Genomic DNA, 23,413 nt, shown 5'->3' on the forward strand with positions numbered 1-23,413 from the left:
ATTTAATCAGTTTCCAATTGTGGAAGAATATTAAGCTCTTGTTCAAACGGGATGCATGCCTAGCTATCAGTTAATCAATTAGTCAAATTACTTCTTCTTTGGTGTTTATAAATTAAAGACTCAGTCTAATGATTACCTTATCAATATTCTCCAGAGTTTATCGGCTTTGTACTTCGTGTCATGTATTTTTTTTATCTTGAACTAAATTCCTGATATAAGCTATAACTTGCGGTCAGGATACTTGGCAGTGATATTCTAAAACATACATAGTTACTTATATTTTTTAGCTTGAAATCAGTGCTTTACACTTTTTTGAAAGGAAAATTGCATACCCATTTTGGAGTTCTTTTCTGTTTTTATGATTCCATCTATTAATGAGTTTACAGTTGGATTATTTTTTCCCTCATTTGAGGTTTAGTATTAGTACTAATTGTTGCTAAACCAAGATTTTGATGTGCTAATTTAGGCCTACGTGAATGTCATTCAGACATATCTACCTTGTCGTAACGGTGTAAATTGCGTCTTTTATTCATTTGAGTAGTATCATTAGGTAACATTTTCATGGCTTTGGTCCACAATTAAAGTCAATATGATTTGATAAAGGAACTGATAGTGGTTACTAATTCTTTATACCCAAGTCAAAATGGGAAATATTTTTTTTCCTTAAATGGAACCATCAGCCGATGTGTCATTCGATGTGCACTGAGTAAACTTTGTGCTAACACAATACCAAGCAAATTGTGCTAATCATGTAAACTGCATTATACAAATCCTATACGTCGTCTGAGAAAATGTTGGTGAGGATAAATCAAACTTATGACCATTGATTAAATGTTTACTCATTCCATCATCTCGGACAACAATGTGTACTCCCTATTCGATTTTCTAATTTGTCCCGACGGCCTTTCCAAAACTGGCAGTGTAATATTCAGAAAAAGAAAAAACAGACTGAATAAGTAGAAAATTCAATCATGGGAACCCAAATTTGAGCAAAGATCACGCGTGCAACAACATTGACTTGGAACAGCAAAGTCTAAACGTGACTTGATAGTAAAGAATTACTCGTGCTATTATTATCTCCAGTTTAAAACAAGTTGTACAAGAAAAGACAACTAGCACCATTTCTTTATTAATATACATATGTTAGAGTTGCATTAAATATAGTAAACAATCGCTATATACAAATAAATATCGTAAACTAGGTGAAATAAACATAGACCCCCACAGTCTTGTCTTTATGGTGTTGAACATATGTGAACAGCAGGATAACAGCCCGATTCAAATGTAGTAAAACACGCTTGATCCAGGTGTTCACACTCTCAAAACTTTCTATGATCGCAATAACCTCGGTCAAATTCTGATTAAAGAAACAAACGTGAACATGACTTCGATAATAACTCGTCCTTTACTAGTTACCACTTACCACATTGTTCCTTTTCTAATTAATTCAGACTTGCATCACTAAACCAAGAAAGCCATTTGCCCATTTACCAGTTCATCATCCGAGGAGTCAAAATCGATGGTTAGATGTGTGCCTTCAACTTCTGTATTCAGTTATCAGCTCAACAACTTGTGAAGGCACATGGCTCTAGTCTTTTGAGAACTCCAGGTACTCCAGCAGTTCACTTATCTGCATTAAGATGGAGAACCAATGTATATGAGATGAGATGCATCAATTATGATCAAGAATCAAACTAACCATAATTGTTTCAGGCAACAACAGGAGGAGCACAAAACAAATGAATAAATTTGAAGTCAGTCATGTTCAGTTCATTCATTCATTGAAATGTAGAAAAGAATATACAGAAGATTGCTTCTCAGAATCTATCCCCTTTTTCACGAGAAATTTAGTGCATCAACTAGATTTGATACATGTGCATCATTTGCACCAAAGAGAAGAGTTCAAATTCTTGAAGGACAATAATGCTACTCACTGGAATCTCTTCACCAATATATGAAATAAAAACAACCTCCCGAATACACAAATAAAGCAATATAACGATCAAAACCTTAACTAACATGCAGCAACAAGCCTGTGCACATCAGACCCATTACCAATTTCCTTAAACAACACTACTAATAACCCAGAAAACTAAAAACTTTTCACAAAAAGGCCCACAAAAATAAAACAATACAGCAAGAAGCGAGTCTCTGCATATTTTTCAACCAAGTGACCGAAGGTCCCTGAACTGAAATCGAGCAGGCCATGGATTTTTACTGGAAGAGAGAGAAAATGATTTGTCAAAAGAGAAGGTTTCCATTCGTTTTTTCAAGCCGTGAAAGTTGGTGGGGTTCTTTTATGGCACTTTGAAATAAGGCGCTTTAGTACATTATACTATTGAAGTCGTTTTTTGATAGATACAGGATAAATTTAAAACCTTGAATCACAAACTGTATTTGCAGGAAGGAAATAATGAACTCGAATGTCCACAAAACACTTACAAGGGAAACACAAAAAATGGATACGAGCGAAAGAAACTCTGGGATGAAGCAAAAGCAGGCTGTGGATCCAATTCTGAAAAGGCCAGCATAATGGCACATTGGTAGCAGAGCATCTGGTGAAATAAGTAAAGCTCAGAGAACTTTTCTGATACAGAAATCATGATTCTCTATGAATATAGCTTCTTCGTGAGTTTTTTGTGGAATTGTGGTTGAAATACAATTGCTGAGATAATAATGAAACTATTATTGTAATTACTTGAACTTCCCTGCAAAATACCCAAGTGCATTGATATTTGATACTTAACCATTCAAGTGAGCGACAATCATTTGTCATCAATTCATCTTGAATTCTCGTGATTTTCCATTGGAAGAGAACTTTATTTTAGTAATTAGTACAAGAAAAGGGACGGTTCCTTGCAGAATGAAATGCAGGTTACCTCATTCCTCTCCTAAACAATGTAGAATTTGGAGAAGCCGCGTCTGGATAAATGACTGTCCTTCCATTTTAGCATTAATGGACACAACTACTCAGGACAAACTCTAGAAATTAGGACTCTGGCTACAGATTGTGCACAAATGGTTGGAACGGCTCAATATGCAATGCTTTTGATCTCCAGATGGTAGAACATGCCAAAAAGTAAATGTAATAGTGCCCTATTTTTAGGGTGCAAAATGCTAAAAGGCCTTTCAACAAGAATAAAATATTGCTCAAGTCTCACGGCAATTGCTACTGCAACTTATGTCGTCAATTGTTATGTTTCTCCTTCGATCTCTAGTCGCCATTTTCTGACCGTACCTTGCAAATATATCCGCTAAATCGAACAATCCAACTTCTCTGAACTTCTCAGCCATTGCCTCAAACATAATCACACCTTCCTCATTTGAAAAATAATGCAAAAACTTGTTGTAGTCAAATCTTGGCACCTCAACTTTTCTATCCATCACCCTCTCCACATATTTTGTTGCTTGCAGTGATTTCCCTGCTTTCACCAAACCTCCAACAAAAATGGTGTCGAAATTAATCAATGGATCATCTCCTTTCCTTCCTCTATTCCCCAGATGTCCTTGCAATAACATGATATACGTATGCATAGTAGGCTCACACCCTTGCCCGATCATCTCCCGAAATACTTGTGTTGCTTCGCCTGCCTTCTTTAATCTCAAAAGCCCCTTAATCATCCCGTTGTACACACTTATATCTGGCATTTCAACCCCTTGAAAGATCTTGTAACCCTCCACAACCCTTCCTCTACTCATGGCCCCATAGATTATTGATCCCAATATCTTATTATCAAGATTCAGTCCCCTCATCTTCATCTCCTCAAGTATTGCATAACTGTCCCCAATCTTGCCTCTTTTACAGAGCCACTTGATCACTAGCCCATAAGTCGAAACTCCCAAATCGTCCATTCTTTTCACTCTCATTGATTGAAAGAGCTTCAATGCCTCATTAAAACTGTTGCTCTTGAAAAGGGTTTCCAACATAACGTTGACAGAATTAACATCTGGTTTAAAACCTTCATCCACCATCAAATTCCACACCTTTGAGGCCTCAATCAAATCACCAACATCACAAAAACCATATACCAACCATCTATAAGTCTCACCATCAGGCTTAATAACACCCTTCAACTTCAACACAAGATGCTTGGCCTCCAGAACAAGCTTATTTCTGCACAAAACTTCCACTACCTTGTTAAAGGTTTCAACTTTATATTCATAACCAAATCCATTCATCATATGAAAAAACTCCACACATTTCTTTAACTCCCTTGCAGCAGCTAGAGTTCTCAATGCAATTATATATGTCTTGATGTTCACTAAATGGAGTTTTCCAGTTTCTTGACAGAGATCCCATAAGATCTCAATATTTCTCGACTTTGCCACAACATCAAGCATCTTGTTGAAGGTGGTGGAGGTGTGGGTGAAATGAGGTTGGGAAATTGAGAATCGGTAGAATTTGTATACTGGGCACCATGAATATGGGAATCTAAGGCACACTTGAAGGAAGAACTCGTGGTTGAGATTGAAAGGGATTTTGGAGAGGCTGGCCTGGAGCTTAGTGTTGGGAGAATTTTGCTGCTGATAGAGGACAGTGCACACCTTGATCAGGTGAGATTCATTCACTGACGCTACCAAACTTCGAGTCGGAGGAGGAGAAGCAGCGTCCTCGGCGGTGGTGGCAAAAGATGGAAGACGGAGAATGAAGTGGCTTATGGGAGGTCTGCTGATTTTTGTGAACCGGAGCATTTGGGTTTCGCCTCGGTTTTCAGATTCAAAAGTAAAAGGTCATATATATATATATATATATATATATATATATATATATATACTAGAAGACATGTACGTGCATTGCACGTGTGGAACATACAACAACCGTAATTTCTAAATTTCTCATTATATATTTGAAATTATAAAGATCTATATATAAATCGCGTCATTGAAAAATTAGCTACAAGTTCTACAAGTATTTATCGAAAGAAATTTGACAGGACATAAAACATGAAGATAATTGTAATATTTTAAAAAAATTATTTTTCGAGCAAAAAAAAATATCTAAAAAACATAAGTAAAATCTTATAAATCATTTTAAGTAATTATAGATGTAAGAATAATTTGTTTCACATAAAAAGGATTTGAATTCATTCTTATTTCTGATCATTTTCTATCACTTTGATGTATATAAAAGTAATTATTACAGATAAAATCAATTTAAGCTCATTTAAATTCTTTTGAAGTGTTCTCTCATGGCACCAAATAATTATTTGGGTCTGTCATGCATACAGTTTTACGGTTTGGCCTATTGACATTCAAGTCAGTGCAATTCTCATTATGTTTGCAATTAGCTTTGTATATGGCTTTGCACGGTATATCACAATTATAAGAAATAAAAGTCTTGTCTTGGGTAATAAATATAACATTTGACCTGAATATCAAGAAATGTTTGAACTAAAATATTAATCTTTCATTGTTATTTAGTTTTGTTGGGTTAAGCATGCACGAGTGAGAGTAGTACTAAGATGGATGAAGTCTTAGGAAGTTCTTGTGCGTATTGCTAACATTGTGTTGTTTATTTTAAATTCATTAAAAATATAATTATTTTTTAAAAAATACTATAAATCTTATTCCAAAATAAAATTTCAGTTTTTTTTAATTGATTTTAAAATTCATCAATGACTGAAAAACAAAAAAAAAATATTTATTAATACTATTTAACGAAAATAAGGACATACATGTAAACTCAAACAATTTACATTATTCATGAATGTTAATTCACTAAAGTTAAAAATAAAATTGTCACAGAAACTCATATGGAGCTGTTTCGTGGGTCAATTTTGTAAAATATGTCTCCAATCCGACCTGAATCATGAAAAAAATATTATTTTTCACTCTGGAATGATTGGGTCGACCCGTATTCGGATATATATCAATGAAACCGTCTCACAGAAAACCTACTCAAAAATTGAAGAACTATAAAATTTTGAAGAATAGTGTAAAATTCATCTTTCTTCGATTTATTTTAAAATGCATTAACATTAGTTGATAAAAAATGTCGACTCGTCTTAAAGATATATCAACTTGATACCGTCCTTATAGAAGATTTACTCAAAAATTGGATAACTATAAAATTTTGAACAAAAACATAAACTTCATTTTTATTCTATTTATTTTAAAATTTATTAATTAATGAAAAAATATAAATCAAACAAAAGGACATCCTAAAAAATAAAGATAGAGTTCACCAAAAAAAAAAAAAGAGATAAATAAAACAAAAATAAATATTTTAAAAATAAGAATATAATTCATTTTTTAAAAAAATGGAACGTAAATTTTATTTTTTTCTATTTATTTTAAATTTCATTACATATATATTTTTTTAAAAGAAAAAACATAGAGTGTAAATTTCATTCTAACACGTGGTGACTGAAATTTATTTTTCTTCAATTTATTTTAGAATTCACTAATAGATGTGAGAACAAACCAAAAAATGTATATATTATTACTATTATTTTAAATTTTATTAAAGATATATATATATACATATATATATATATATTTAAAAAAAATTGAGTGCAAATTTCATTCCAAAAAATGGAAGGTAAATTTAAATTTCATTCTAAAAAATGATAGCTAAATTTTCATTCTAAAAAAGATAGTTAAAATTCATTTTTATTCAATTTATTTTAGAAGTCATTAATGACTAAGAAAAAACAAACAAAAAACATATATTTATTATTGTTATCATTGTGAATTTCATTAAAGATATAATTTTTTTAAAAAAATGGAGTGAAAATTTCATCACAAAAAATGGAGGTTAAATTTTATTTTTCTTCAATTTAATTTAGATTTTATTAATTAATAGATGAAAAAACAAATACAATGACATATGAATGTAATTTCATGAACATAAGAACATAGATGTAAATTCACAATTTAAAGTCATATATTTAGAGTCGTAATAATAATAATAGTAGCAGCTAGGAAAAAACAAACAAAAAAATATATTTATTATTATCATTTTAAATTTCATTAAATATATAAGTTTTTTTAAAAATTGGATTATTACTATTATTTAAAATTTTATTAAAGATATATATTTTTTAAAAATTGAGTACAAATGTCGTTCCAAAAAATGGAAGATAAGTTCAAATGACACTATAAAAACTATAGGCGAAATCCAACATCGCTAAACAACGGGAGAGATGTTGGACATTTAAATGAGCGAGTAGCAACCTCTTGTGACGCGTCTTAAAGCCGTGAGGCCCTCGGACCAAAACGGACAATATCACAAGTGGACTGGGCCGTGACATTTGGTATTAGAGCGACTCCACGTGGGTTTGGGATGGTGGGGCAAACCTCAGCGAGGACGCTGAGTCCCGAAAGGGGGGGGTGAGAAGGCCCCTACGCGAAATTCCACATCGCTAAATAACGGGAGAGATGCTGGGAATTTAAATGAGCGAGTAGCAACTCCTTGTGACGCGTTTAAAGCCGTGAGGCCTTCGGGCCAAAGCAGACAATATCACAAGTGGGCTGGACCGTGACATGATAGCTAAATTTTTCTTTTTAAAAAATGGTTAGCTAAATTTCATTTTTCTTCAATTTATTTTAGAAGTCATTAATAGCTATGAAAAAACGTTCCAAAAAATGAAAGATAAATTTAAATGACACTCTAAAAAATGGTAGCTAAATTTTTCATCTAAAAAAATGGGAGGAGCTAAATTTCATTTTTCTTCAATTTATGTTAGAAATCATTTAATAGCCATGAAAAAACAAACAAAAACATATATTTATTATTTTTATCATTTTGAAATTCATTATATATATAAGTATTTTTTTTTAAAATGGATTGCAAATTTCATCACAAAAAATGGATGAAAAATTTTGTTTTTCTTCAATTTAATTTAGATTCTTAATTAATAAATGAAACAAAACAACCATTTAGACATGTATTAATGAATATTCAACTCCTATATTTATAGTGGTAATAGAGTAATAGAATCAATAATTAATAAATGAAAACAAAACAACCAAAGAGACATGTATTAATTAAGATAGGGACATAGATGTAAATTCACAATTCAACTCATATATTTATATTAGTAATATAATATATATATATATATATATATATATATATATATATATATATATATATATATTTGTGTGTGTTGATTTGTCTAATTTTATATTTGATCTATTAAGTTTTCAATGTTTGGTTTTGATATATTAAATTTTAATTCCCGACTATTTTGGTTCAAATATTGATATAATATTTGACAAGTTAGTAATTTTCGATGTCATAATTTTTCAATGTCATGTCATCATTTTTCGAGACTATATCAAAATTTTTTAATATCACATCAACAATCCAACTAAATAACAACGAAAACAAAAAAAATAAAAGTTGTACCAAAAACAAAAACTAAAAAGTTAGTTGACCAAAATCTAAAATAAAAAATTATTAAATATTTTATTTATCCAAAAATATTGGAACAAGGAAGGCCCAACTGAATATTTCTTCGGATCTTATGTATAGTTTGAATATAAAAGCTGTTGTTAGAAGTGTTTATAGAAGGTGAATAAACAACAGTAATTTTTTTTTATTTTCTGAATTATGGTGATCTCAACTGTTGTTAGCGGCTGAAATAGGATCTTGATCTTCGAAGTTTACTAGACAACTAAAAATTTAACGTGAGAAAAATCCAGCCGAACTTAATGAGCTAGAGTAAAATCAAGTAAACCACTTAAAAGTAAATCATCAAAAGAATGATACTGAAAGTAAATAGCACAAATGTTGTTTATGGAAGTTCGAAATATAAATACCTTCTACGTCTCGTTTTCTTCTGTTTTCAGAAGATTTTCACTAAAATATTCTGGTTTTACAACACTTGTAAACACACACTTCAATATGACTTATATAATGCCAACTGAAACTCTTTTATCAATTTTCACGACTAATAAAAATTCTGAACAGAAATAATATTTCTGTAAGTTACAAGCTCACGCAAAATACAATATGAAATTGAAACACTCGTGAGTAAAGTTCAGCACAGATGATATATGAAATAGATTGGATATGTCTTGATGCTTTGAATGTTTTCCACAAAAATTTTGAATCTCAGATAAGATGGTCGAGATTGTTAAAATAATTTGTAATTTCTAGAGTCACTTACTAGAATATGTACTAGTACTTTGAAAGCCATCTAAGAAGTTTAAATAGCTAGTTAATGTGTGGAGTTAATAAGCCTTGAAAAATGTGAGACTAGGTCTATAAATTGCTTATGTAATCTTCATATTTTCTAATCCAAAAAATATAATCAAGTGTATTGCATCACTTGAATTCCTATTTCAAAATTTATTCCGCTGTGCCCCTTCAAATTTGGTATCAGAGCTTTCAAAAATAAGCCTTGTTAGTATTTCTTTTGCCGTAATAAATGGCAACAATTTTTCAGAAGTTACCTACTTCTTCAAACTACTTGTTTGTGCTCACGTAAGCAAATTCCAACAATTTGCTTGCAATTGGTTGCCTCATTACACGGGTCCCGCATAGAAGAAATTATAAGTCCACCACTTTGTTCTCTTTCTTTACAGTAGCAATACGGTACATTGCAATGGCTGGAAATTTGCAGATCACAATGTTTAAATATTCTTCGACGGAGGTACCCATATTTGAAGGAGATCATTATGATTATTGGAGCACCGAAATGATGGATTTCTTCATCTCCGAAGATTTATGGGATATAATTGAAAATGATTATCCAGAACCACCTACCGAAGATGGTGCAGATTGGAGTCAAGATCAACAAAATAAAGACAAACAAGATCAGAAGAAAGATGCTACTGCACTTCGGTATTTAAAGCAAGGGGTTAGTAAATCTATCTACCATAGAATATTCAACAAAAGAAAAACAAAAGAAGCATGGGAAGTCTTGCAAAAAGAATTTCATGGAAATGATAAAGTTGTGTCTATCAAGCTTCAATCTCTATGGAGAGATTTCGATAATCTCTTGATGAAGGAAAACGAAAATATCAGAAGTTTTTTCTCCAGAGTTGCAGAAATTGTGAATAATATTCAAAGCCTTGGAGATAATATTCAAGACAAACGAGTGATCGAGAAAATCTTGCGAATTTTACCACCAAAGTTCGATCATTGTGTTGCAGCAATCGAAGAATCGAAAGATCTTTCCAACTTGTCGATGTTTGAATTAATGAGCTCTCTTCAAGCACATGAAGAAAGAATTAATCGGTCATCAAAACAACATTTGGAGCAGGCATTTCAATCCAAAGTTGGATTTTTTGATAAGAAACCAAATAATTTTGGGACTTCAAAGAATTCATGGCAGAATAAAAATCAAAGTAGCAAAGGAAAGTGGGAGAGAAATGATTGACGAAAAGATGAACAAAGAAGTGAGGCGCGAAAAAATTCTCATGATGGTCCTTATTGCATCATATGTAAGAAGGATAATCACAATTCGAAAGATTGTCGTTTCAAGTGTACAAGATGCCGGATTCCTAATCATTCTCAAAGAGATTGTTGGCATCAAAAGAAACAAAGAAAAGAGCATGCCGACATTTCGAAGGAAGAAAAAGAAGATCTCATGTTCTACACTTGCATGAGTGCTGAATCTGAAAATCAAAATGTTTGGTATATTGACAATGGTTGTAGTAACCACATGACGAGTAAGCTTGACAGCTTTGTGGAACTTGACAGAAATTTTTCTTCTGAAGTAAAGCTTGGAGATGGCAAGATACAAAAGGTGGATGGGAAAGGCACCATTGAGGTTTACTCCAAGCAAGGTAACAAAAAACACATCTCAGATGTTCTTTATGTGCAAAATCTAGCTCAGAATCTGCTAAGTGTTGGTCAACTTATTCAAAAGGGTTATTTGGTTCATTTTGGTGACGATGCATGCATGATTATTGATAAGAAGCAAAATTTGACTGTTGCTAAGATTGACATGGCTAGCAACAAAGTTTTTCGTCTCATCATGTCTTTTGATAAAAGTTTTGCACTTAAGCATGAAACATGTCATGATTCTTATTTGTGGCATTTGAGATATGGACACTTGAGTTACAAGGGACTACATTTGCTAAAGTCAAAAAATATGGTTGTTGGAATTCCGAGTGTTGAGAAAGACAATAAAATCTGTGAAGGGTGTATATATGGGAAATTGCACAGGTTTCCATTTCCCAAATCTGCTTGGCGTGCAAAAGCTCCATTAGAATTGGTACATGCTGATATTTTTGGTCCTACTCGGACTAGTTCAGTAAGCAACAAGAGGTATTTCTTATTGTTTGTCGATGATTTTACTCGGATGATGTGGATATATTTCTTGAGTGAAAAATTAGAGGCATTCTCAGTTTTCCTTCAGTTTAAGGCTCTTGTTGAACGTCAAAGTGGTTATTTAATAAAGACTCTAAGGACAGATCGTGGTGGAGAATTTATATACAATGCATTCATGAATCACTGTAAGGAGAATGGAATTCAAAGGCAGCTCACAGTGAAATACATTCCACAGCAGAACGGCGTCGCAGAAAGGAAAAATCGAACAATTGCTGAAATGGCTCGAAGCATGTTTGAACAAAAAGGTTTGCCAAAAAAATTCTGGGCAGAAACTGTTAATACAGTAGTGTATATTCTTAATCGTTCACCTACGAAGGCGGTTTTGAATAAAACACCAATTGAGGCATGGAGTAAGAGAAAACCACAAGTCGAGCACTTGAAAATTTTTGGGTGCATTTCTTATGCATTAAATCAGTCCCCTAGCAAAGATAAGTTTGATAAGAAAGGTGAAAAAATGATTTTCATTGGTTATAGTGATGAATCAAAAGGTTATCGATTGTGGAATCCAATAAAGAATCAGCTTGTTGTGTCTGGAGATGTTGTGTTTGATGAGATGGCTGCATGGCAATGGAATGAAGATGTTTGTCAAAGTCCACCAATTCACGATTTCGTAGAACCACCATTTTTTCACAATCGTGAGTCACATCCAAGCACTTCTCAGCAAAGTCCAAAACCTACTACGGTGGAGTCAGATTCTGAAACCTCGGATCCAGATTCTCCAGTAAGGAAGGTACGATCCTTGCAGGAAATTTATGATTCTTGCAATCTTGCTTTATTCTCTAGTGAACCACAGTACTATGATGAAGCAAAACATAATGATGTTTGGATTCAAGCAATGAAAGAAGAGATTGCAGTTATTGAGAAAAATAGAACGTGAGATTTAGTGGATTTGCCTAAAGGAAAAGATGTGATTGGTCTAAAGTGGATTTACAAGACCAAATATGGTGAAGATGGGTCAATAAGAAAGCACAAGGCTCGTCTCGTAGCCAAGGGTTATGCTCAACAGTCTGGAGTGGATTTCAATGAAACTTTTGCTCCTGTGGTTCGAATGGAGACAATAAGATCAGCTCTTGCAATTGCAGCTCAATTAGAGCTCAATGTGTTTCAGTTAGATGTTAAATCAGCTTTTTTGAATGGGGAACTTGAAGAGGAAGTTTATGTTATCCAGCCACATGGTTTCATAATTGAAGGAAAAGAAGATAAAGTTTACAGACTACGAAAGACCTTGTATGGTTTGAAGCAAGCCCCTAGAGCTTGGAATTGCAAAATTGATGGGTATTTTCTCAAGAATGGTTTTGAGAGAAGCAAGAATGAACCAGCTCTATATGTGAAAAATGATGGGAATGATTTCATGGTGGTATGTTTATATGTTGATGATTTGATTTACTTTGGAACTAACACGATTTTTTTGAAGGAGTTCAAGGAGAAAATGATGGCATATTTCGAAATGACTGACCTTGGAATGATGAAGTATTTCTTTGGTATTCAAATAAGACAAGCTAATGGAGAAATTTTTCTCTCACAAGAAAAGTACGTAGAGGATTTGCTCAAAAAATTCCGCATGGCAAATTGCAAACATGTTAGCACTCCAATGACTCCGAGTGAGAAGTTGCAGCTCAATGATGGGTCTGGAAAAGTGGATCCAAAAATCTATCGAAGTTTGGTTGGATCACTTATTTTTGTTACTCATACGAGACCTGATATTTCATTTGCAGTTGGTGTTGTTTCAAGATTTATGCATGATCCTTCCAAAGTTCATTTCTCTGCAGCTAAAAGAATCCCGAGGTATTTGCAAGGAACAAAGAAGCTGGGATTGCATTATGTCAAAGATCAAGACAACAAATTGGTTGGGTTTACTGATAGCGATTGGGCAGGATGTCAAGATGACAGGAAGAGCACTTCTGGATACATATTCTGTCTTGGCTCAAAAGTGATTGCTTGGAGCTCAAAGAAGCAAAAGACAATTGCTCTATCTTCAGCTGAAGCTGAGTATATTGCAACAACAGAAGCATCATGTGAAGCAACTTGGTTAAGGAGAATTCTTGGTGACTTGCGGCAAGTTTAAAGTCAGCCAACAAAAATTTATTGTGATAACATGTCAGGTATGGCAATGACAAAGAATCCAGTGTTTCATGCTCGTTCAAAGCATATTGAACTTCGACATCACTTTGTTCGAGAAAATTGGTAAGCAAAGAGCATATTCAAATGGAGTTCATTAACACAGATGATCAAGTTGCAGATTTCTTAACCAAAGCAGTTACCGTGGAGAAATTCGAGAAGTTCAAGCAGCAATTGAAAATTACAAATTAAGGGGAGTGTTAAAATAATTTGTAATTTCTAGAGTCACTTTCTAGAATATGTACTAGTACTTTGAAAGCCATCTAGGAAGTTTAAATAGCTAGTTAATGTGTGGAGTTAATAAGTCTTGAAAAATGTGAGATTAAGTCTATAAATTGCTTATGTAATCTCCATATTTTCTAATCAAAAAATATAATCAAGTGTATGCATCACTTGAATTCCTATTTCAAAATTTATTCCGCTGTGCCACTTCAGAGATCATGTGTTGAAACTTCAGATTACCTTTTATAAAAAATATGTAATATTTAGGTTTTAACGGTTATAACTCAATCCTACCAAACTCATGACCGAAATAGTACAAGATTTCATATGTCATTGGTCGTATTCCAAAAATAGTATAAATGCATGTGACACTCGACATTCAACGGACATAACATTTATATCTTGTATATTCTGAACATTATCTTGTATTCGAGTTTGTTGATGATACTTAGTCATCAGTTAAAGAAAACAAATTCGGTACCATATTGCCGATAATATAATTCAGTAGACATTATATATTTGTTAAGTCAATGAAGACTATATTTCCAAATTCGGTAGATCCTAACTTCAGAAATAAGTATAATGGGTCTGCTGAAATGCAGTGATGATATAATTTATTCTTGGGATGATGGTAGTATTTTCATTTGAAAGTTATTTTATTTATCAAAACGAAAGTATTATTGTCATTTAGCAATAAAAATAATCGCAGCGAGTCTTGAGCAAAGTTCTTAATTCAAGCAAAGGCTTAAAAGTTGCAATTTTTTTCTTTAAATCAGGTTCAAATTTTCCTCTTTAAATCATACTTTCTCAATCCAAGATTCCATTTTTATCCGCATCGAGGAGAAAAAATTCGTTTCATGTTGCGGATTCGTTGTAAATCTGTGTTTTTGCTTTCAATGAATCCTATTGTTAATTTATGGATTCTAAAGGGTATTTAATATTAACTCTAAATTTTTAGAATGTTAGTGATAATGTGTGATTGGATGTTAGCTATTTACTGAATGTTATACGTGATCTATCCCATGCATATTGGTCGAAGTTGTATCTTTTAGGAATTCGCATGCGTATGGATCCTCAAGATAGCTTGTGAAATCAGATTTTTTCTTGAAATCTTTACAAGTTCTTGGTTAAAATATGTATACGATGATGCACTTAAATTACACCTGTTTGTGTTTTCTGCTGCTTAGTTCGTAGTTTGAATTTTGAGCATACGGGTGTTCAATGTTTACTATCGGCTCGATCTCAAATCATTTTTGTCTATGATTATGTATACTGAGAATACACGGGAACCGATGTCGTGGCATCCATAGGCGCCTAAAAGGCTTGGAATATTGGTATGCAGAACAATTTGAGTCAATGGGTGTGCCACCAGAGATGTGATTTTAGTTGTTACGTATTACTAATCTGATAATTTTCTTCTATTTGTACAAAATTTTAGTTATTACATATAAAAAATATTATTCTTCTATTTGTACAAAATTTTAGTTATTACGTATTACTAATGTGATAATTTTCTTCTATATTACAAAATTTACAGATACATGATAGTATAAAATATCCCGTAATAGAAATGATTAAACCAATTCTAAAGAAAGTACGCATAAGACACCTTATAAAATTTATTGACATTGTATCTGTATCAGTCCTGGTTGAATTTCTTTATTCCAAAGGTTTTTCATTCTGAAAATCAATATTGAGATTCGGGGGCATTATGAAATTAAATTTGCTTGATTGGCAAAACCTCAGCATTATTGAGGCTACTTTTTGCAATATATTGCTACAACTGCTTGAGATGTGCCTTTATATTTTGATACTGCCTTGTCTAGTCTGGACATTTATGTAATGTCTTGTTTGCGATATGATTCGATGTGGTATAACGTCTTTTAAATTTGTAACTTTACAAAAGCTTAACTGGAATTGTCACACTATGTGATATCACCATCGAATATTCAGAGGCAATCTCATGATCGGATTTTAGTTTTGCATTTTGATTTCATTTGCCAAGACTTGCTTTGAGAGCGACATTTATATTTATGTTTCATGAAACCGTAAAATGGTCCATTTCGCTGTTTTTTCATGTCACCTTCGAGATGGCAGATAGGCCTTTTAGTTGTGACAATGGAAATAGAATGGTCAAGGTGTGTTTAGCATTCAATACCTTAAACTTATCATTTGATGGTGCCAATGCTGAAACTTGCATAAATTTGTAGTTCCAATCTGAAGTTAAAAAAAAGGTGGTAGGTAGATCTTTAACCATGTCAGAAACTTATTGTTTAATCTGCGCTCCCAACTTTCAGGCTGGATGTGCTGGAGATGATGCTCGAAAGGCAGTTTTCCCTAGCATAGTGGGACACCCTCGTCACACTGGAGTGATGTTTCACGAGCACTGCCAAAAAAGATGTGTATGTAGGTTATGAGACAAACATTGAGAGGTGTCTTGTCGATGAAGTATCCAATTGAGCATGGAATTGTCGGCAATTGGGAGGATGACATGGAAAAGATATGGCACCATACTTTCTATGACGAACTTCATGTGGCTCCCGAGGAGCACCCAGTTCTCTTGACGGAGGCTCCTTTTTGTTAGGATAGTGCCCTTAAAGCATTGTAATAAGCTAATTTTTTGAAAACGACATTTATTATTGAGCATGTTTGCATGAAAATATTATTGTCATGAATATCATAGCAAAATCCATAGTTTATTAGATATAACCATAACTTTAGTATATATAAGAGTTGTATATACAAGATGATTAAAATTATGGATAATAAACTTAAATTAAGTCGGTGATGAATTAATTAAAGTATGGATCTTTGATTAAAGCATTAATAATGCGGCCCATGAACATTATGAATGTGATCATCTTATCCGGATCGTCGATGTTGGGACATCTAGATGGGGGCATTTATATATAATGTGATTATGTACGACTTGGACCGATTTAATTAGTCATTTCATAATAAATTCCGTTGTTACTATGAAATTCAAATTAAATCACAAAGATGATCATATATGGACAAATCTCAATCCTGAAGTGATTATAAACTCCTATTCATTTTAATATGATTCTTAATTTGCTTGTTTAAAGTTTGCGATTGTGCATTCTTAATACTTGCATTTTAGATTTATATTTGAAATGAATGACTGGGAATATGAATTCGCAGACATGGAATCCATTCCTTCTTGCGAGAAGTAGAAAGACGATTTCCTCATTTGTTAATTCTAGAACTGAGTGTTGGGCCCAACTAATTTATAATTAAGTTATAAATTGAACCACTCACTAGTGAATTAATGGTAAATGAGGATAAGAAGTAATTGAAGAGGTAAACGGAAAATTCCTGGCTTCAATTACGAATTGTCTATGGAGGATTAATCAATATGTAATGATTATATCAATGGACTGCTCAATTTTGTAGAGTAAGATATTTCATAATGAAGAAGAGTGCAATTCCATATTTTTAGTGGAGTAATTATGGAATTAATAAATTAGATAAATTAATTAAAGAGTTTAATTATTTATTTAATTTATTGGAGCTTCTAATTATGAGTCAATGGTCACCGGTACGCCTTTCAAATTAATGACGGATTAAAAATGCAATTTAGAAATCATGTATGGATATGAAAAAATGTTTCCATAACTCCAAAAGTTTGGAGATAAATATAATTGATAATGAGATATTAATTATATTAAATAATAATTATGAGATAATTATATATTTGGATTATTATGGTAATATTCAAAAGTTGATTATAATATCTTTAATTTATTATGAATAAATTATAGATATTATTTGCTATCTGAAAATAAGTTAGAATAAGATTCTAATTTATTTTGATAAGATCCTAGAAATCCTATTTAATATCTTTAATTTATTGTGAATAAAATTTAGATATTATATCTAAATAAATTAGAATAAGATTCTAATGTATCTTGATAATATCCTAGAAATCCTATTTAATATCTTTAATTTATTGTAAATAAAATTTAGATATTATTTAACATCTAAATAAGTTAGAATAAGATTCTAATTTATTTTAATAAGATTTTAGAAATCTTATGACTTTTAAAATAGTTTTAAAAGGATATAAAATATAATATTCAAAAAAATCAAATCTAGGCATATCCTAGATGATTTGATCGAGAGTCCCAATTGAAATAAGATTTGGACTCTTGGTTTTGAATTATTATAAATAGGATCTTAGGTTTTATTTTAAAAACAACTTTTTCTCTACCTTTTCATGAGTTGAAAATAAAGTAGAGAACAAAATAAAAATTTGGATTTCTAGCATTTGCGTTTTTGAGTGCCCACACACTCCCGTTGATAGAAAGGATCGTATTGGAAGGCTGTGGTTTCTACGCACATTGGATTTACATTGAAGAGAAAATCTACAAGAGGTTAGTTTTCTAGTAAATTCTTTTTATTTAAATTCATAGTTAATTTATATTCATATGTTCGATTATAATTTATGAAATTATGTAATCGCTTCCGCTGTGTTTCGATTTGATCGAAAATAATTTTCTTAGCCGGAATTGTTCCGAAGGCTATATAATTTCCAAGAAATGGTATCAAAGCCATTGTTTTTTCGTATGAATATAAATTATGTGAATTTAAATTTTTGGGAGTGAATTAATTGTTGAAAGTTAATTTTGTGTATTGTAATTTTTTTTTTTTTTGGCCACTGTACGTCATATTAAAAATAAAATAATTTTCGGCCGTGTCCTTAAATTGTTGGATTTGTGAAATCCACCGTACACTTCAAGAGATGAAGAAGTATTTTTATCAAAAGTTGATTTAGCTAACAATTATTTTTCCAGTCTTGATCGGAAATTGTTCCTGATCATTCCCGATCCACACCTACGGTGGAGCTTCCGTCGCGGTGAAGCAGCGGTGCGTTGCAGTGGACTGTGCGACCTCCACTCACGGCCGCTGGATCGAGAAGATTTTACTCGCGTACGGGTTACACGAGCGAAATTTCTCACTAGAAGAGGCACACTCCGGCGACGGGAAAGATAGAGAATATTGTGACTGTCACAATAAGTTAGCCACGACTCACAAGCCTTTCTTCCATGGCAGACTCCTCCTTTAGGAAGAAGAAGGAGAAGGAAGGGAGGCGTTTTTGTTTGATTGGGCTACGATATTTCATAGCCCAATTTTTTTAAGTTGGCCAAACAATTAAAAAAAAAATAAAAATTTCTGAGTGACTCATTTATGAAATGGCAATTGATTTAACATTGGCCCAGTTTTGAATTGGGCCAGCACATATTTAAATCTAGACCAGTTTCGGATTGGCCCAACATATTTAAATATAGTCTAGTTTCGAATTGGGTCAGCACATGTTTAAATCTAGACCAGTTTCGAACTGGCCCAACATATTTAAATATAGCCCAGTTTCGAACTGGGTCAGCAATATTTAAATCAGTTTTTTTTTAACTGGCCCAATTTTTGAATTGGACCCGTTGGAGGTATGACGTCCAAATTTGACCATGTCTTCGCAAATCTATATATATTATATTACATTATATTATATTATATTATATTATATATATAAAAGTGTGGATACTTTAAAAGTTTTTCAATTGTGAACGGACATAATTATCCTTCACATATTTTCTTATTTTATTATCAACTAACATATATGGTAATTTAACACATAGTCTATTAATTAATAATTAATACTAATTAACCACATTTTATGTCTATGGTTTTGTGTTTTTGACTTTCTACCCTTATCTTTTTTTTGTTATAATATTTAATTATGTCATATTTCATTCTATTTCATTTTAAACAAATAATATTTCATTATATACATAAATGTGTGGATTTTTCTAATTATAGACGAGCGTGAGAAAAATAAAGTTGAGTTGTATTCATAATGAAATGACTCATTATAAAATATATAGGTTTTTAAAAAATGTGGATCATTGATTTATTTTCTAATCCAATCCAATTGTGAAAAGACACAAATGACATCTTTATTAATAAAAATCCAAGAACTCAATAAAGATATATATGTAAAATTCTAGAAAATTGATAATGAATTGTAGTAATTTATATCATTTCATGAATAAAATGTAACTCCTAATTAATTTTCTCAAATAATTCATCTTTATACTACCTTTAAATGTTTTATTTTTTTTAATTTTCTCTCTACATCATATTTTATTGTTTTAATGAAAATTTGTAATTATATTTTTAGTGCATTTTATAATTAAGTAACAAATTATAGTATCAGAAGAAGAAATATGAAAAAATTAATTATATATGCAATAAGTAGAATAACATGATAAGTATATAATAATTTGAAGTTTAATACTAACATATTTTTTGGTTTTTTAGCTAAAAATTGAAAATAAAGAGTTTAATAAATTATTTAGGAGAATTTTTTATCAATAATTATGAATGTTAATATATTAAAAAAATAAAATATGAATATTTTAGAAGAATTAAAATAGTTTAGCTATAATAAGAAATTTAAAGATTTTAGTAACACTTTAAAAAAAAATTATATATCAAATAAATTTATACATTCAATAAACAAAAATTTGGTAGCATTTGAAATATCTACTAATAATGTTTAATATTTAGATAATAAGAGTCTAAATGTAAACTCGACCACGGTTTTCAGGAACACTGAAACCAAAATCATAACTAATTTTCTTAACTTTAGTTCCAAAATTAACTCTCATAATATATAAATTTAAGACATAACTGTTAAACAATTAATTTCACTATCTCACATATTGTATAACTATTTTATTTAATATTTATAAATTGATTATAATAGCAATTTTTTTTAAAAAAATTATATGTCAGACAAATTTATAAATTCAATACACAAAATTTGGCGGTATGCGATTTTTTATTTATAATTTTTAATTTATATATATGTTTTTTATTTATTTATGAAATTTTTTTAAAAAAAATCTACATTCAAGTAGGTGACAAAATTATTGGACATTATTTGACTATGGTACAACTCTTAAACTCAAAAACAAATGATTTCAATGTTCAATACTACGACCTATTTGATGTTAAAAATTGGATCATAAAAAACAAGTAGTTTGAAATGTTCAATGTACATAATATATGAGTACTAAACACATACAAATACATAATATATAATAAACATAAAATTAACAATTTGAATTTGAATTTGGCAAACAGTTCGAAAGTAAATTATATAAGTTCTTAATTAATTTATTCGTCTAATATAACAAGATATTAAATTCTACTAAATAACAAAATGATTCAAATATATTATTTTTTAAGAAAATCAAATTTTTTATTTTTATCATATAATTGTTATTTACGTGTATCGCACGTGCTTCATGCTAGTTATTAAATAAGACGGCATGGGATAATAAAAAACGAAGTATTGGTGCAAGGACGGCCTTCAGGAATATTATTCACTAGAAACACATCTCTATGACTATAAATAATGAGCTCTGCTTAGCAGAAATATATCACTCAAAATCTCAGATTACATTATTATTCTGTAATCAACTTAATTGTAGCAAGATTCACATGGCAAAGCTCATTATCTTGTTGAGCCTCGTAAGCCATGTCTTTTGGCTTCCTTGCATTCGCTTTCGAGCCGAGTCCGTTGCAATATTTCTGCGTTGCCCATCCCAGTAGCTCAGGTGATCAACACTCCTTCACACACCATCAGCATTTTCTTGTGCAAATCAGATACCGTTATCATTTTTATGCTTGTGGTAATTAGCATAAATTTCATTGTTAACAAGTAGTTATAAATATAATAACTTTCACTGGTTGTGTTAGCAGCTAAAGTGAATGGGTTGGCCTGCAAGAACCCTGCATTGGTTCAAGCCAGTGACTTCTCCTTCAGTGGACTTCACTTAGCAGGCAACACATCAAATCCTAATGGCTCCAAGGTTAGCCCAGTGAGTGTAGCTCAAGTACCAGGCCTCAATACTCTTGGAATCTCGATGGTTCGTATCGATTACGCACCATGGGGCATCAACCCTCCACATACTCACCCTAGAGCCACTGAAATCCTGACAGTCATCGAGGGTTCCCTCCAGGTGGGGTTCGTAACCTCGAACCCTGGTAATACTCTATTCACGAAAACCCTTCAGAAAGGTGATGTTTTCGTGTTCCCGGTGGGACTCGTCCACTTCCAACGCAATGTGGTAACTGGACATGCTGTTGCAATTGCTGGATTTAGCAATGACATTCTTGCCAAGGCATTCCAAGTGGATAAGAGTGTCGTGGATCAGCTCCAAGCTAAGTTCTAGAACTGCAACCTGATGAGATACAAGCGACCTTTAAACTCATTCAATGCATGCTTCGTAATCTGTGTTTGTGTTACTTCAGACATATCCTTCCGTCTTGATTGCGGGATGGGTGTCTTCATTTATATTGTTTTTATTGTATGTTTCTTGCATTTCATCGTATGCTAGTAAATTAAATTCCATTGTCATCGACTTTTTCACTTGCAAACTTAAGATTACTGTCCCAGTGATTGCTACTGCATTAACTAGCTAAACAGTTAAATTAATCAGTCTGGGAAACGTTGCAAAATTTTTATATACGCCGATTCTTGTGGGAAAAGGGTCTTCTAGTCTTCCAGGAAATCTACATAAAATAAGCAACCCCGATTTCCATTTCAGAAGCAATGTTTTCTGAGAAACCAAGAAAGACACATCTTTCAAATTTAAAAATATATTTTGTAAAATGATTTCATCACTGCGAATAGATAGATTCACTTCTAAATCATTTGGCGCTGAGCAAATCTTGATTTCTTGTTTGAGCTCAATCCTATCTACGATTCAAGACAACGCATATTTACGTGTTCACTTCTATAACAATAGAATCAAGACACATTACGAAAATATCAAGTCAAATACTTTTGACGTTGATGATCATTCTAATACAGAGAAGTGGTTATAAAATAATATATCATCTGATATCCGTTAAGTATGATCCACTAATATATACATCTGCTTCCATATGCCAATCGACGTAATATGATACTATTATGTCATAATTATGTATCTTTTTTTTTTTGGGTCTACTGACTTGTTCGATTTCGGGTGTTGATTCATTAAGTTTTCAAAATTTGATTTTGATACAAAATTGACACCGGAAAATGCTGATATGACATCAGAAAATGTTGACGTGACATCGAAAATTAGTTACTTATATTTGCTGTAGTGTCAGCTATTTGAACAAAGTAATCGAGAATAAAAAGTTCGTGTATCAAAAGAAAGTTTGAAAACTTATTATCAAAATCCAAAATTGAACTAAGGACAAAAAATAAAATAAAATAAAAAATAAAACATCAAATGAAATACAACGTGAAAAATATGTGCAACAGTATAAAATAACATAGCTAAAATTCTCTCAATAGTCGCTTAAATGTTAAAAATATATTAGAATACATTGATATTTTTTTAAATTATTATATCAAACCATAAATTGTGCATTCAACATCTAAATTAATTTTATAAATAAAGAATTAATATTTTAAATATTACTTTGATTATAATATTACTATTTAAACTAATATATATCTTGAAATATAAAAGATATATATAGTGACAAATATAATGATATATAAAAATTAATGCTTTAAAACATCATTAGAAGGAAAATACGAATAATTAGGTAAAAAATCAAACCTACATAATAATATAACTTTCAGTATTTTCACGTACTTTTTTATATATTTTTTTGTTTTTTTACTCCTCCTTTTGTTACAAATATTATAGTAATTATTATTTCAATTAATTTTCTTCCTATGAATCATTTTTATCAATAGGG

General features: G+C 31.5%; 3 protein-coding genes across 6 annotated transcripts; 2 read left to right on the forward strand and 1 right to left on the reverse strand.

Moving 5' to 3' along the window:
• Positions 1-1,044: 1,044 nt before the first annotated feature.
• Positions 1,045-4,723, reverse strand: LOC142528654 (putative pentatricopeptide repeat-containing protein At1g26500). 4 transcript variants are annotated; one of them, XM_075633743.1, is made up of 3 exons: positions 2,880-4,723; positions 2,443-2,555; positions 1,045-1,630 (listed from the first exon to the last, which is right to left on the reverse strand). In XM_075633743.1, exon 1 carries the CDS (start codon positions 4,690-4,692, stop codon positions 3,151-3,153), a length of 1,542 nt encoding a protein of 513 aa, XP_075489858.1. In that variant the 5' UTR covers positions 4,693-4,723; the 3' UTR covers positions 1,045-1,630; positions 2,443-2,555; positions 2,880-3,150. The 4 variants fall into 4 exon arrangements, with proteins under 4 accessions (XP_075489858.1, XP_075489857.1, XP_075489856.1 ...); XM_075633742.1 differs by having other exon boundaries at positions 2,443-2,665; XM_075633741.1 differs by having other exon boundaries at positions 2,443-2,708.
• Positions 4,724-15,717: 10,994 nt separating this feature from the next.
• LOC142528489 (actin-like) lies at positions 15,718-16,211 on the forward strand. The gene is made up of 3 exons (XM_075633535.1): positions 15,718-15,765; positions 15,925-15,996; positions 16,038-16,211. Exons 1-3 carry the CDS (start codon positions 15,718-15,720, stop codon positions 16,209-16,211), a joined length of 294 nt encoding a protein of 97 aa, XP_075489650.1.
• Positions 16,212-20,963: 4,752 nt separating this feature from the next.
• Positions 20,964-22,082, forward strand: LOC142529200 (putative germin-like protein 2-1). The gene is made up of 2 exons (XM_075634659.1): positions 20,964-21,267; positions 21,413-22,082. The coding sequence occupies exons 1-2, from the start codon at positions 21,189-21,191 to the stop codon at positions 21,883-21,885; spliced, it is 552 nt and encodes a 183-aa protein (XP_075490774.1). The 5' UTR covers positions 20,964-21,188; the 3' UTR covers positions 21,886-22,082.
• The last annotated feature ends 1,331 nt before the right edge of the window (positions 22,083-23,413 follow it).

This window comes from Primulina tabacum, chromosome 16 (genome assembly GCF_025594145.1).
Source record: "Primulina tabacum isolate GXHZ01 chromosome 16, ASM2559414v2, whole genome shotgun sequence".
Lineage (NCBI taxonomy): Eukaryota > Viridiplantae > Streptophyta > Magnoliopsida > Lamiales > Gesneriaceae > Primulina > Primulina tabacum.